The 16,846-nt window shown below is 38.8% G+C and overlaps 1 protein-coding gene across 3 annotated transcripts in view; it reads left to right on the top strand.

Moving 5' to 3' along the window:
* Nucleotides 1-16,846, top strand: part of Prkg1 (protein kinase cGMP-dependent 1) — a 1,047,684-nt gene that overhangs the window by 747,808 nt on the left and 283,030 nt on the right. For all 3 annotated transcript variants that reach the window (XM_070021099.1, XM_070021098.1, XM_070021100.1), the window contains one exon: nucleotides 12,464-12,527. In XM_070021099.1, the coding sequence (XP_069877200.1) occupies nucleotides 12,464-12,527 (64 nt within the window). The remainder of the gene's footprint in view (nucleotides 1-12,463; nucleotides 12,528-16,846) is intronic.

Here is a 16,846-nt window from a genome sequence, read left to right as displayed (position 1 = left end):
ATTGAGGGGCTGGAAAAAAAAAATACTAGACAGCAAATAAATGGCAAGAGGAAGGATTTGGGGCTGAAAATGTTGGTAGAAATGTCCCTAGCTACTTCTGACATCTGGCGACTAGGTAGAGAAGTCAGGTGACAAAGGCAAGAATATAAATTCCTGTTGTTAATAGGTAGACAGGTATAGACATTGGATGGGCAGGCTTCTTACTTCTACTGACCTCCCAGCTCTGGTTAATTTTGAAAGGGCAGGCACAAAGTAGCTGACGTGACATCTCCTCTTACTCTTCTCCATGTTCCCTTGTTCCCCAGACTGGCTGAGTCTAGGTGCTTGTTGCTGAGATAGCTTGTCCCAGTTGGTATTCAAGGTTTGAACTCAAGGCCTGGGCACTGTCCCTGAGCACTTCTGCTCAAGGCTAGCACTGAACCACTTTGAGTTATAGTACCACTTGCAGAGTTTAGCTGGGAGATGGAGTCTTAGGGATTTTTCAGCCCGGGTTGGCTTTGAACTGAAATGTTTGCCACAAAAGCCCTTTATTATTTCCAATTAAAGCAACAAGGAGATCAAGTAGAATAAGTAGAGCTTACCTGGTTCTTATCAAGAATTGACCAACAAGTATTCTGGAATGACAAAACTTCTTAGATGTGAGAATCTTAGCACAGATATGCCCAATATTTTAGAATCATGTAGTCAGTACCAGAATACACAACACAAAACAAAAAAGGCAAAACTCAAAACCTAAAATTTTGACAACGTTTAGACATCTTTGCTAACAAAGCACATCAGATGGTTGGGCCTCAGTTACCAGGGCCTGTGAAAAGAGAAACTTTTTAGCAAGGCACCTTAGAATAGATGGATGGAGTAGTAAGCTTGGTGGAAGGTTAAGGGTCAGATGGGGCCAAACCCTTAACCCACCATGTGGCCAAGATGGTGAATTCAAGATGGCGAATTTCTGAAAGAATGCAAAGAAAGCCTGAACAAATAGATCAAGCCTACACTGACTAGCCTTTGAGAGGGAACCTAGAGGGGGGTCCCTGGGACCCAGCCTGCGTCACACTCTTCAGGGCACAAGCCAAAATGTAGAAAAGAGAAAGGGAGAGATAGGGAAAGTTGGACATGACTGGCAGAAAGAGAGCAAAGAGAGCCCGAAAGTAAACAGACTTCTGACCATTTACCATTGCAGTGGCAAAACTGTCTACATCTGAGAATGGCATAAGAATGAGGCGCTCTGGCTTTCCAGGGAGCGCAGGAGATATTTCAAAGGGGTTTCACAGCTCAGGTGTGATTCGCAGCACCCCATTAAATGAGTAGGAGAGTCAGTCTGGTGAGTGAAGGAGAGCTGACCAGGCAGAAGCGGCGTCCCGACTTCCCCCAGAGCCCTCTAGAGAGAAATGGCCAAGCCCCCAAAGCCAAGCGTCCTCGGCTTCAGAGGTGACCGGCCTTTCAGCTAAAGGCTGTAGGAACTCTCTGGCGTGGCACCACGTCTGGACAGAGACTGAGCAACAGAGAGCCGTAGAGAGTAGTTTCACTCACCAGAGTAGAGAAGTGGTGTGGACGTGGATGTGAAGGCAGCAATGGTATCCATGCGCTGTGTCCGCAGCAGACAGACGGGTTCGCAAAAGGCTGTCAGAACGGTGGGTATTCTTCAGAGCAGAAAGGGGAAAACAAACAGAAAAAGAAAAAAGAGGAAAAAACAGAGAGGAATCCCAGTTATTCTGACTTTAAGCCCTTTATCGAAGTCACGGCACCATTTATGTTAGGTTTTTAAAAAGAGGTAGCCGAGTAAGAACAGCACCAGCACACATGTGGTATTCAGGTAAGGGGTAGGTTTATTCAGTAGACCTGCTGGGACCAGGCAAGGTTGGCACTCCACGTGGCTGGGAAAGGCCTGGGAATGAGAGAGAGCTAGGAAAGAGAGGAAAGAGAGAGAAAAGAGCAGAGAGAGAGAGCCGAGAGCAGAGAGAGCAGGGAGAGCTAGAAAAGAACAGAGAACATGAGTGTATTTCTTATCAAGCATCATTGCCTCCTCCTTTGTTTTCCCTTACCATCCCTTCTCATCCCCCCCCCCCCGCCCCGACCCCACTCCCGCCAAAGTTGTAAAGTTCGTTTTTCGACATAACCACTTGTATATCTCATTGTTGCAATGGGTCCACCTGTATCCCTATTTAAACAATTTGCTTTTACCCTTCCCCTCCCCAAATTATACCAACATAAAATACACTGAAAACAGTGGGGGAGGGACATACAAAGCAACAAAGAAATCATCTTATAAATATGTTAGAAACAATCGCAAAAAAGAAAAACATTTGAGTCCTTATCTTGGGGTTCATTTCGCTTAACATCAACTTATCTGACCTTTTCTGCTTGACTCAGACATATACTAGTTATCGCAAATAAGGGAAACCATAGGACCTATGTTTCTTTGGGCCTGGCTTACTTCACTTAATATAATTTTTTCCAAGTTTTTCCATTTCCTAACAAATGGGGAAATGTCATTCTTTCTGATGGAGGCATAGAATTCCATTGTGTATATATACCACATTTTCTTGATCCATTCATCTGCATCTGGGTTGGTTCCATATCTTAGCTATGGTAAATAATGCTGCAATAAACATAGCTGTGCTGGTAGCTTTAGTATGGTCTTGTTTGTGATCATTTGTAGAAATGCCCAAAAGTGAAATTGCTGGGTCACAGGGGAGCTCTATGTGGAGTGTTTTGAGGAACCTCCATACTACTTTCCAAAGTGATTGAACAAGTTTACACTCCAACCAACAATGCAGTAGGGTTCCCTTCTGTCCACATCCCCTCCAGCATCTGTTGTTGTTAGAGTTCTTGATTATAGCCATTCTAACTGGGGTGAGGTGGTATTTTTAAGCTCAATGGAAACAGGTATTTCAAAACTATGCAGCTGAATTTTTAGATCCTTGGTAAGAGAATAAATGTTCTGAATAATTATGTTAGATTAATAAGCTTAGATTAGTAAACTTGGAAATGCTTACATTAGTAAACTTGGAAATGGCTCTTACTCCAGCTTCTCCTGATAGCTTGCTTTCTTCTTTCTTTCCCTCTTTCCCTCTTTCTTTCTTTCTTTCTTTCTTTCTTTCTTTCTTTCTTTCTTTCTTTCTTTCTTTCTTTCTTTCTTTCTTTTCTTGCAAATGAACTTATAATGAGTCCAATTGTAAAGAACACCTTCAAAAGCTATAACTTAGAATTTCTGATTTATTCATTGAGTATATCTTCTAGTGTGGAAAACCTATTTATACATTTCTGAAATAGCATTTTTAGTATGGTGGCCTTTTAAACAGCCTCAAACTTATGACAAGGAATCCTATAGGCCATGTGTAGGTATCTACACCTCAGGGATACTTTGAACAGATGAGTCGTCAGTTATGTAGACACTAGGTATCCAGCCATTGGGAGATGGAAATTTGATTAAGACTTAGAAAGGGCTTTGATATTTTAGGCCAAATAAGCAGAAAACTCACTTTATTAAATGGAAAACTATGAAGCTGCAGGAAGATCATTGTGAATTTTGGACATACCCTTCACTGGAGGATATTCGTGAGTCCCAGGACTGAGGATTTTGCTAGTATTTCACAAGTAGTAATGAGTATTTCATAGCACAACCCTGCACAAGGTTGATGGGTCTTGTCACAGATACCAGTAGAACACTTGATGAACACTACTGGGGAGCCAAGTAGAGCCTGTGGGAGCAGAATTTTAGAGTCCAAAGAGTGGGTAGAAAACTGACAGAAAACCTTGTGGGCTGATAACCACTCATGCAGCCATTACATGTTTGAAAGGTCACAGACTGCTTTTTCAGGTCTAATAATCAGATAAAAATATCTTCAAATGCCACAAAAAACACATGAGATTTTAATTCTGATGGAGGCATAGCCAACTGAATGATTTACAGAGCAAAGATCAGGTGCAGTGCAATTTTTCTGACTAAACCAGAATGAGACAGTATTAAGCATTCCAGAGGCAGTATAAGAATGTGTGTAACTGGGGCCTTACCTCCTGACAGTCATTTTGACAGAAGCACCCGAACAACCTGAGTTCTGATTTGGAAAGCAGATCATTCAGTGGGTTTGAAAAGGGCTTTTAAAAGAAGCATCTGTCCATCAATAACTTTCTTCTCTGAATTTTCTTGAGTAAATAGCCTTTATGGAATGTGTCTGTGGTTCCTGAGAAGTACCAAGGAGAATATCTTTTACATAGACTGGAATAACTGTTAATGAGGCATGTTTTATTTTTGGAATATAAGAGCTCCTCCTTCCTGTGGGCTTATGGAGCCCATCATGGTGAAATGAATTGCATCCAAACAGAGGGAAGCTAAATTTCATCCCCTTTTGAGAAATTGCAACTCTGTATAGTGACATACCACATGATATTTTCTGTGTTAGGTGGAATGTTACAAAAGGTAAATTGGAAGTTCCTTTAACTGAGTGAGTGTTCCATGACAGCTCTTTTTGGAAGTGCTTTGTGTTTATTAGTAATGACAACAGCTCCATGAATTCCATGTTGTTTTGGTTTTACAACTGTGGAAGCTTTTTGACTTTAATGCTTTGCCTGGAGTTTTCTAGCTAGGAAATGGGCCCAGGGAGGGGGGGGGGAGAGGGGGACCGAGGCTGGGATTCAGTATCTTTTTAAAAAAAACGAATTCTGAAGTTTCCACTATCAGTTTCAACAAAGTAGGGCCTTTCATGAATTTATATATTATATATTAGTGAAAGGAGACAGATGTGTATATATTATATATTAGTGAAAGGAGACAGATGCTAACAGATGTAGACAGAGGGCTGGCAGGCACCATTTCCCCAACGAGATTTTCTTGAGTTCTATTATGAACAGTCTACAAATCTGTGGGAATTCAAAGACTGGTAACATGATGAAGGTTGCTTGTCTTTGCTGCATTTCAGAAAATAACCTGGGAGAACTTCATGATTTATTTTTACTTGGGGGGACTGGGCCTCGAACTTGGGGCCTGGCATTTTCAGACATCCTCCAACTTGAGCCAAACCTCTGTTTCTATTCCTTTATTAGTTTGCTCATTTTGTAAGGTATTGTATTTCTTCCCAGCTGGTTTAGGACTATGATTCTTCTACCTCTGCATTCTGAGTACGTGCATAGGTATGTGTCACCGTGCCTGGCCTTTAGTGATTATTTTAAATTATCACTCACCAAATTAAAACGAGCCGCACTGGGTAAAGTAGATGCTCATGTCTACTCAGAAGACTTGTAGACATTCCTGGTTCAAAAGACTTGTTTTCCTGGCAGGAAAAAAAAAATCTGTGAGACTCTGACCCCAATGAAGCAGGAAAATGATAGAATGAAAACATATTCAAGATGTAGAGGATGAGTCATGAGCAAGAACGCCAAGCAAGAGTGTTTTAGACCCTGAGTTCAAACCCTGGTATGGAAATCAACACATACACACACATCTGAATAGATGTAAACATGTGTTTTAAATGGCATGATGAATTTTCAAAATTTTATGCAAAATGTAATGAGTCAGATACAAGGACTCAGCCAGGTCACACTCATTCATACATGCCCACAAGGGCATACATGAAATCCCAGTACTCATGTTGCTGAGGTAGGAAGAATCCAAGTTTGAGACCATTCAGAGCTATCTAGACCCTGTTTCATAAAAGTCACAAAAAGAAATCATATGTAAAGGCTCAAATAGCTCATTTTTCGACATAATGTCTTGTATATCTCATTGTTGCAATGGGTCCACCTGTATCCCTACTTAAACAATTTGTTTTTTCCCTTCCCCTCCACAAATTGTACCAACATCAATTGTAATTCCTCTGTACGGTATTTTCACAATTAAAAAAAAGAAAAAGGCTCAAATAGTGTATGAATTCCACTTATATGATACACCCACACTAGTCAAATCTTAGATGCAAAAAGTCAAATAGTGATTGCCAGAAGCTGAGGGATAGAGGAAGGAAATGTTATTGTTTAACAGGTTATTAAGTTTCACTGGGAGATAATGAAAAAAAATGCTGCAAATGGGTAGTAGTGATGGTTTCTGAGTGATAGAAGTGTACTTCCTCCTGCTGAAGTAAGTATTCTCTTAAAACACTTGAGGTATTAAATTTGATGTTATACGTACTTTAACCTGATTTGGAGAAGTGCATTGTGTTTTGGGAATGTATCCCCTGACCTATTGCATTACACTTTCAAACAACTTTAAGGTTTGGAAACAATTGAGGCAAGGACTTGCAGAACTGAATTAAATTAAAATCAAATCTCAAAATCTATAGTTGTACATAGTATAATTTCAGAAGATGGTTTTCAAGGCATCAATGGCTTTAGCAACATAACAATAACTATCAATATTTGTACAATAATTTGAAAGCAATTCATCTGTATTCAGGTAGCAGTTTGAAATTTTTCGACTTGTTCTTTCTTTCTTTATGTTGTTGGTCATGGGGCTTGAACTGAGACCCTGGGCACTGTCCCTGAGCTCTTCAGCTCAAGGCTAGCACTCTACCACTTGAGCCACAGTGCCATTTCCAGTTTTCTGGTGTTTAATTGGAGAAAAGAGTCTCAGGGACTTTCTTGCCTGGGCTGGCTTTGAACTGTGATCCTCAGATCTCAGCCTCCTAAGTAGCTAGGATTACAGGTATGAGCCACCAGCGCCTGGCCTTAGACTTGTTATTTCTGCATGAGATAGAAAGCATGACTTTCAGTAAGCTAGAGCAGATACTTAACTTGTAAGATTGTAAGTCTCTGTGTGTGTGTGTGTGCACGCACATGTGCACGCACACACACATATGTGCCCTAGTACTGGGGTTTGAACTTTTTCAGTCACAGCTGGAACTCAACCACTTGATCCATGCTTTCAGTTTTACATTTTTGATTAATTGGATATAAGATTTTCTCAGATTTTTCTGCCTTTGCTGGATTTGAAGCAAGATCTTTAAATCTCAGCATTTTGAGTAGTTAAGGTTATAGGCATGAGCCACCAGAACTTGGCTATAATTCTTATTTAAATGAGAGTTGCAGAAATTATGGGAAAATGACACTGAATTTTTTTAATACTTTAAATTGTGTTAACTATTTTTGCTATGATTCCACTAATCATTTAAAATGAGAAGTCTCATTTCAAATGAAGTGGATAAAGTGGAGTGGAGGATATATTTGATGTTACATAGGAAAAGACATGAAGCTGAAGGTTCTATAGAGAAATGCAGTATTTGGCCATAGCAATAGTAGTAGAATGAATGGGAAGGGAAGGTGACAGTACTATCATCTTGAGAGCTTCCTAGCCTGGAACCTTTAGTTTGACCGTTGATTTCCTCTAATTTCTTCTAGGTGTACCCTTCCCTTGGTGAGAAGTTAATAGGATTCATTTTCCCCAATACTGTCTTGATAGAGAATTAGAACCCTGTAATTTCTTGGCCAAATGGCCCTGAGCTCATACTGGTTCTGTTCTATCCTCTTTCTCAGCTTCATTCTTTTTGCCCTGCCATTTGCCCACTTTGGTGTCTGAGCATTGCCCACCCAATGGCTGCATATGTGTATTTGGGAATTGTGGCATACTGAGGTTGCTTACCTGGGAGCTGGGGAGGAACATGTTGGGGATGGAACTGGAGAAGAGTGTATTCAAACATAATGTATTGAAATATTTTGCCCTATCGTCCACTTTTTCTCCTTTCCAAACAAATTGTCAGGCCTTCTCCAGAAAATACCGATTTCCTTCTTTGTTTTAAAAGGCCAAATTTATTTGAAGAGATTATTAAGAGTTTCTGTAGAAAAGAAGAAGATGAAGATGAACACAAAGATGAAGGAGAAGGAGAAGGAGAAGAAGGGGGAAACAGAAGGAAGAAGAAGGAGGAAGAGGAGGAGGGAGGAGGAGGAGGAGGGAAGGCGAGGAAGAAGAAGAAGGAGGAGGAGGAGGAGGAGGAGGAGGAAGGAAGGAAGGAAGCAAGAAAGAAAGACAAAGCCTATGGAGTCAGCTTTCCAAGAGTAGATTTCTCTGCTTGAAATTGCCTAGTAGTTGACCTGCAGCTCCAGGGTGTCAAGCAAGACCAAAGGTTGTCTCCCTCTTTGTGAATAAATGTGGTAGAGAGTGGGGTCTTTTGTTATTTTAATGGAAAGAGCTTAGATGCTTTACTTTCCAGCTTGTTTTAAAAGTTAATTTTATTGTCAAGGCGTTGTACACAGGGGTTACACTTACATATTTCAGGTAGTAATATCTTGTCGAACTTGAGACCTCTTCCCTCATTTTTCTCACCCCCCCACAAGTTGTATAGTTCATTTCCAACATATTGTCTTGTAAGTATAACTGTTGCATTCTTTTGCCCTTTATCCTTTGTCTCACCATTTTGTTGTTCCCTTTTCCTTCCCTAATTCAGGTAAACATATATACAATACACAGGGTACCAAAATCAAATACAGTGACAACAGGGGATAAACTATAGTCTGTGTGTACAGTGTTGGGGGGGAAACACAAAAGCAAAAAGAATTCACATAGTACATTAAAAACAACAACAAAAACAAACCTTTTGTTTCCATATCTTGGAGTTCATTTCACTTAATATCATCTTATTTGGTCATATGTACACATACATGATGAAATTCTACAGGTTTTTAAGAATAATTTGCCTTTTGTGCTCTATACAACTAAGGAAAGAGCTAAACAATGCAGGACTCAAGTATCTCACTGAAAAAAGAAGGGCTTGTACTCCAAGTCAAATATAATTTGATTTTTTTGAGTGATGATTGATATTTCCATCACTTTTGAATGTAGTCTGTGAGTCATATGTGACACATTAATTTAGAAATTAATATTTCTAAAATGTCTTAAACAATAATAATAAGAAATGCATATGTGTATATGTATGTATGCATATATATGTAATTTTATGGCTTCTGAAGTAATTTTATGGCTATTTAGTATGTGCCATGTGCCTTAAGAATGGTTTACATCTATTATTTATCTTATGGTCATGAAAATCCTTAGTAGTACCTGATATCATCCACTTATTTTCCTTACATTATCTAAATCAGACAGCTTTATCTTGACTTATGTATACAAATAAGTATAATCTCAAATAATGGCTCCTGATGTATTTGGCAAAAGCCAGCTAATACATTTCATGAATATAGTTTCAAATTATGAACATCTTTAATTGTTTATTACTTGGTGTTTAAGCTCCTTGAAGATTGATCATTCTTAGAAAAGCAAATTAATTACATGACAGACCTTATCTAGTATATGAAGGATGGAAACCGTAGGTTTCTAAAATGGCTCTAGAAGTATTCTCTGAGTAATTTATAAAGGGGAAAACACTTGCTTTCTTGTGAAATGATTTTTATTTAAGCCCAGACGTTACTGGTCACTTTCTACAGTGATTGTCTTTTTTTAAGTCCTTTTTTGTTATAATAAATGCTGCTTAATATTTTGAAGCATTTAAAACTAATTTAAAATTGTAATTATTTTTAAATGCCTTCATAGCTTCTAATGTTTCTCTTTTCATTTAATATGCTATGTGGTCACAGTAATACCTTTTTCTTAAGGACAATAGCTCTTATGACAAAGAAAATGCATTGTATATGGTTTGACACAGACACACTAAAGTTGAAATAAATCTTGTCACAGAGAAGTAATAGAACTTGCTAAAAATGGAATCCAATTATAAAAATTCACTTGTAGTTTGTATTTTCCACAAATGCCGACTGGAATAGAAACAATCTAATTAATCTAATATCTCAGAAGAAGCTGAAATAGAGCTCATTAAAAGAACAAGAAAGAGCTAGATTTTTCTACCTGTATAACTCAGGGAAACAGCTTCCTCTATCTTCCCTGTTCCTGTCTGTAATATGCTCCTTCCAGCTGCTGAAATAGACTGCCTTCTGGAAATTAAAACCCACATGGTTCAGACCATGGCAGTAAATCTGGCAAACAGATGGTCCTGGGTGAATTGTTACACCTCTACAGAATACCTTGGGATTTTTATCAGCAGTCTTTACCCTAAGTAATGGGAATTAGAATGACAAATTAACAGTCAAACTTTCATGCTTATATCAAAATGGTAATTTAAAGGCTTCTTTCATTTTGTTACTCTATTCAAGCCAGAAATATGCAATTGACAAGTTAGATATCAGATGTGCAAATGCATATGGACTCATTTATAGCTCTCTCCATTCAAGCACTGTGATGTCTTTTAGTGAGGTTTTAATTTCACATTCCAGTTAGATTTTCCTGGTCTCTTACAAGTTTCCTATAGGAAATATATGTGGATGAGTTTGGCTTATTTATTTAGTTTTTTAAATTTTTTTAAATTTTTTTGGGGGTCCAGTCGTGTGGCCTGAACTCTGGCCCTGGGCGCTGTCCCTCAGCAATTCAGCTCAAGGCTAGCGCTCTACCACTTGAGCCACAGCGCACTTCCGGCTTTTTTCTTTTTGCTGATGTCGTGCTGAGGAATCGAACCCAGGGCCTCAGGCATGCAAGGCAAGCACTCTACCACTGAGCCACCTTCCCAGCCCCGAGTTTGGCTTATTTAAAAAACATTGAAAGTCAATTCATTTCACATAAAAATGATTTATTGATGTGTGCAATCAACTCATTTAATATGGTCACTGGCTTCTCTATGGAGAAAAATAAGAGAACAGAAAGAGCTGAAGGGAATTAACCTTTTCTAGTGTCTTAGGTCTAGCCCTTTGCTCCATCCTACTTTATCTTATCCTAAGAATTGTTCTCAAACCCAAATTCTTAAGACCAAATGAATCAGAAATAAAAGGGTTTACTGGCACCATTACAGATGCTAGTCAGAAATAAAAGGAAGGATCAGATTCTGGGCCAAGTTCTTGCAATTAGCAGCAGCAGGGGTTGGCAGGAGCTGGAAAAAGTCCTTTGGACTGGAGCTGAAAGTATATTTGGTAATTCTGGGGAAGAAAAACACCATAGCCTTTGCTGCTAATAAGAAGGGTGGGATAATTCATTCCTCCACTCCCTCATCTGCCATCTCGCCATCCCTCTGTGTAGCCCTTTGTGATTAACTTTCAATTGTAATTAAATTGGAATATCTCAGATTTTTCCTGTCATCACTAACATGTGGTATTCACATACTCATGTTTTCTTAGCTCTACTCAACATATGCTTCTATGTACATTATTTGTAAGTTTCTGAAAATAGACTTGAGCAAGGCAGATGTAATTCTTATCTTGGTAGTGTTTTGATTCTGTCAGAGAAGATATGAAAAAAAGAATAGTATTTAAATGATATGACTACAACCATAGTAAAGAGTAAAATATTTCTTAATAAGATTGGAGATACACTTTGGGGCGTAGTAGAGTTGTCTAACTGTATTTTTTTTTTTGTCTTTTCTTTTTTGGTACTGGGGATCGAACCCAGGATGTTGCACTTGCTAGGCAAGCGCTTTGCCACTGAGCTACATCCCAGCCCAGTAGAGTTGTCTAAAGCTCTAAGTTAGGTGAGGACAAAAATAACATACTACGAGAACTTGAAGCAGATGGGGAAAATTTGAATATAGTGGGAAGTTTATTCAAAGTTGTTGTGTGAATGCTTGCTAGTCTGAATGTATTAATAAAATTGTGTCTTAAAGAATGATTTAGTCTTGGCACTGTGGCTTATATCTCAGCTACTTGGAAAGTGGAGATAAGATCATGGTTTGAGAAGGAAGGGAGAATGCAGTCAAGAATTCATTGTATAGACTTCAAAATTAAGAAAAGTAAAGGAAGGGATTGGGACAAAAGGAGTGAGAATGTCGAAGGGGTGACACGGATTAAGATGCGTTGTATTCATAAACTGCTTTGTCAAATGGCACCTCTTTTGTCCAACTACTTAACCATAATAAACTAACTAAATAAGACCTTAGTCCATAAAACAAGACAGGTGTGTTAGTGCATCTCTGTCAATCCTTCTACTCTTATGATATATGTAGGAAAGTTACGGTCCAAGGTTGGCCCTGGGCAGAAGTATGAGACTCTTTGATAAGCAACAATAACAACAACAAACAAACAAACAAACAAACTAGCGCTGAGATTTAAGGAGTAGAGTACCTGCCATACAAGACACTGAGACACTGAGTTCATTGCTCAATTTATTGCTACTAAAAAAAAAAAATGGCCTAGAGAAAGGTGTGTATGAAGAAAAAGGAGGAAGAGGAGCTGGAAGGAATTCAGGGACAGCAGCCTGATGAGGGAGAACATGATTGGCTCCTATTATGGATGAGACTCACAGTCACTATGACTGTAAGTATAATGAAAGTGTGACTGTGATTTGAGTTTGGTTTTATCCAATCTCATTCTTTTACAGAACACCTTTTCCTTGGTAGACAATGGAGCCCTGCTGAAGTAACAACTTTATTTCTTATCTAAATAGTGTTAGTCAGGAAATAATTCTGCATTTTCATTCAGATCCAATGCCACTTCATTTAAGTAGTCCACTGTCCATGTGTTCAGCATAGATCTCTGTTTTGTTTTTCAGTGTTCCAACATTCCAGAGCCTTCCTGAAGAGATCCTCAGCAAGCTTGCTGATGTCCTCGAAGAGGTAATTGTTTCTAACCTTTGAACATTTTTGAGATGGAGCCTCTTCTTGTAGCCTGGCTTCTTTCACAGCTAGCTGTGTGATGATAATGCACATACTATAAAAAGATCTTTTTTTTTAAAATTTAATTTAATTTTTTTGTGAACATACTGTACAGAGGGGTTACAATTACATGGGCAGGATAATGCGTACATTTCTTATCAAGCATTGCAGCCTCCTCCTTTGTTTACCCACAATTCACTTTTAGCTCTAGGGGGAGCTATACAGGTGGCTTCAAATTAAAAGCAGCTAAGCATATCCAACATTTTACAGGTAACGGTGGGCAAATTAACTCTATCATAGAGGGAAGAAATCTTTTTGTTACAATAAATGTAATGTTACTTTGACTTCCATGGATGAGAAATGGCATATTTCTTCCTTATCAGCTAGTATAAAGTTACAATTATGGCCAGCCTATAGCTTCAGATTAGCAAATTTACAAAAGGAATAATCAGTTAGGCTTATATTCTGTTAGCATGCCTGAATATGAAATGTCACTGTAGATTTATTTTCTCTGAATCTGTGAAGCCATGGTGTGGAAGGAGAGGAGAAACAGCATAGTTAGCCCTCTGTTCACAGATTGCCTCAATGAGAATCTTAACTGACAAAAATAGAGGGAAGTTTATCTAGTTACATTGATGAGCACAATTCCTGATCAACAGTAGTCCAATTTCAGCGACTAAAGTTGTTGAACTAAAGATTGTATATGTATAAGCTTTGTTGTACGTCAAAAACGTTCATTTTTTCCACTTATCTAGTAAGTGTTTGTTGTTTGTCCTGTATAAATCAAGGGCCTTGATGTATGACAAGAAATGAAATGGGGACGGTCCCTTCCTCATCAAAGGAAAGAAAGATTCATTAATAATCATCCTGTTGCATAATATTTAATATTTAATTGAAGTGAAAATATGAGCCAATGAGAAAATATGAACTACTAACACCATAAAACAAGCGAACCAACATAGCCTGGGACAAGGAATGAAAAGACTTGAGAGAATACAGTGAGCTGAGCTCTTCAGAATAAGTAGGAGTTGGCATTGTAAAGGACTGTTATAAACTAGAAGGACCCAAATGGATGGAAAAAGGGAAAAGGATATGGTGATTCAAAGGCACCATGTGCCAGATGTTATTGACAGTGCAGAGAATCGGTCCAATGAAATACTTTGGTTTCATTCTCCTAGTTAGATAAAAACTTTGAAGGTTTTTAAGTCTCAAGAGACAGAAATAGGGGCAAAATCAGATTCATAGAACTTTAAGGAGTATTTCATAAGAGTTTGGTAATTAAATTAATTTGGTAAGTAAAAGCAAAATGAGATGCAAACAGCCAACCTAGAGCAAAGGGTAATCTGGGATATGCTTTCTCATCTGAATTTTATTGTCAGATTAATTTGTCTTGTTGCCCTTCAGGATTTCATTCAGTATTGATGGTTTTTGTCCATTCTATAGTTATTTATTGAATGCCTATTTTGTTCCTACTCATCCTCTTGGCATGCAGCAATGAAGGGGGAAAAAAATAAGACAAAATTCCCTGTCTTAGCAGAGTTCACCTTATTTCTACAGGACCATGGGGAGAAAGTCAGGAAACTAGATAAATCATTTGGGTGCTGGGTGTATAGCTTAATGTCTCATAAAAACCTAGGAGCCAGGATTTAGGTGAGTGTGAGAATGATGCCTAGTATGCACAAAGCTCTGGGTTCAAGCTCCTGTATCATAAGAAGAACAATAGACCAGGTGTGTGGCCTAGACAGGCCTCAAACTCACAATCTGTCTGCTCCAGCCTCCCAAGTGCTAGGATTAAAAGGGTTGAAACCTGTGAAAAATGAGAGAAAAATGGAAGCTTTTTCCCCCATGCCTTAAAACCTCAGAGAAGCACATGGTTCAAGGAAGAGACACCAAAACTTGGGACTGAATTTTGTTGAAAGGTAAGGAGAGAAGCAGGGTGGAGTAGGGGGACATAAGGCTTGTAGAAACACAGGAAATCCTATAGGAGCAGGAGACAAAATGAGGGAGGAGGTGCTACACATTTCTTGCATAGTCAGAGGGTAGATTGCCCTGTGCCTACAGAAATAGTGGACATTTGCACCTGGGGACAGTTTGGATAAATGAGCTGATGGAGTGTTTTGAGATAATGAAAATCTGATTGGTTCTCTTTTGTTCTCTCAGTGGTATCAAGTGTATCAACTGAGAAAGGTGATGGTGTAGAGGTATGATTGGTTCCAACAGTGAGATGGGTATAAGAAAAATGCAGGAGCAAATGGGATTGGGTCATGTGGTTTCACTTCCAGACCTCATTAAGGCCTCCCTTGTTGCTGATCCACAGTTGACGTTAAACAGACAGGCTTTATACTCCAAAGGACTATAGTGGGGTTAAGAAGTTGACCTCAACTGCTAGGAGCAAAGTAAGAGGGTGTTTCCATATTGGAGTGGGCTAGTGAAGGTTTACTGGAGAATTTACCCCAGGAGGGAGGAAACTGTGCTCTGTGTTTGGGCCATTTGATAATTGTCCCTAGGGAGTTAGGCTCCCACTCTTCACCCATTTGGGAGAAAAATAGACTATCTCTATGTTTACACTTGAAAGGGTGGGAAAACCAACCCTGGGTGAATACATCTCAAAGAGGCAGATGACAAATTTACAACAGGAATATAAAAGAATTTACTACAGAAATGTGATGCTTGCTACTCTGAACCCACCTAGGATAGTATCTAGATTTGAGGCCCACATCACCCAAGTGAACTGGTGATCTGTCTGAAAAGCAAACTGAAAGCTCTAAGAACGCTTGACTGAGAGTGGTGGTAAGGTTCTAGGTTCAGTCCCCAACATGGCTAAAAAAAATGTTTTCTCTCTCTGTGTCTCTGCCTCTCTCTCTCTCTCTCTCTCTCTGTGTCTCTCTCTCTGTCTCTTTGTCTCTCTGTCTCTCTGTCTCTCTCTGTGGTGTATACACACAGTTTCAATTTAGGGCCAGAGCACTGTCACTGAGCTTTTATTTTGCACAAGGATAATTCTCTACCACTTAAGGTACATTTCCACTTCTGGCTCTTCAGTAGTTTATTGTAGATGAGAATCTCACAGATGTTCCTTCCTTGGCTGGCTTTGAACCAAAATAATCAGATCACAGCCTCCTGAGTAGCTAGCATTAAAGACATAAGCCATCAGCACCCTGATTATTTTGTTTCTTAAGGTCTGGCTTTAGAATAGGACTAACCAGAGTCTTGAGTCAGGAAAAAGTCTGAATAAAGTTTAGTCAAGATGGGGTAGGGACACTAAACTCCTCTTGGCCCATTTGCTTGTTTGCTTTTCCCTCCCAACTTTATTTGTTTGCATGGACTCAGGTTCCAGATAGATCAATAATTGGCTTTAAATAGGACTGTTTTGTTTTTCCAAGAGAAAAGAAGCAAGGGAATAGCAAGTTGAGGGAGCTTGGGAAGAGCGATTACAACCATGGACTGTGGAATTTAGAACTGGACAAGAGAGAAAGGTGCTCTGGAATGGGGAAAGACCAATGAGAGGTTGCAGAATCTGTGCTGTTTAGTGTACTGAGATTAAAGAATTTTGGGAGTTGGGCTATAAGAGGAAACAAATGGGAAATACATTGAAAATATTTTTGTCTGTTTGTACTGGCTACACCAGTAATTCTTTGTTTCAGTCACAAATTCTTAGTTTGAGGCTTATTAAAGTAAGCTGTGCTATGATTTATTGGTCTCTTTCATCTGTGACCACAGAGTGAAGCAGAACATTGTTACAGTTGACTTTTCTATGTCCAACCATAAAAAGAAAATTTGTAAGAAGTAGTACTGCTATATTTCTCTCTGAATGTGCTGACCCGCAGCCTCTGTAAATATATAAAACTGTTTTTTCCAGTTTATTTTATTTTTTTGCTTATTTTTGTAGAATCCACTGAAGAACTTTCTGGTGACCTTGTGCGTGTGTATTTTATGTTGTTAAACAAGTAAGACTAAAATACAAATTCATTAGCCCCACTCAACCTCCTAAAAAAGAAGTAAGAAACCATGAAATCCTTTTATCATTTCCTGTCTTTTCCACAGCTGTGAAAGCTTTTGCTATGTTTGTGTAAAAATAGCAACAACTAAATAATTCTGACCAAAGAAATATGTTCTTATTGCATGTCAGATTTTCTAATCAGGAGATGCTTTAATTTATGCTTGGATTGTGTAAACCACAGTACTCTCTACCATTGATGAATGAAAATGGAACAGATGATTTTGTACCCACATATTTGTTTTCAGGACATAAAAATGAAGTAAATGTACCAAATACAAAGTAG

The sequence above is a fragment of the Dipodomys merriami genome, unplaced genomic scaffold (genome assembly GCF_024711535.1).
Source record: "Dipodomys merriami isolate MVZ:Mamm:240054 unplaced genomic scaffold, mDipMer1.0.p SCAF_14, whole genome shotgun sequence".
NCBI lineage: Eukaryota > Metazoa > Chordata > Mammalia > Rodentia > Heteromyidae > Dipodomys > Dipodomys merriami.
This window is presented reverse-complemented; position numbering and strand designations above follow the sequence as displayed.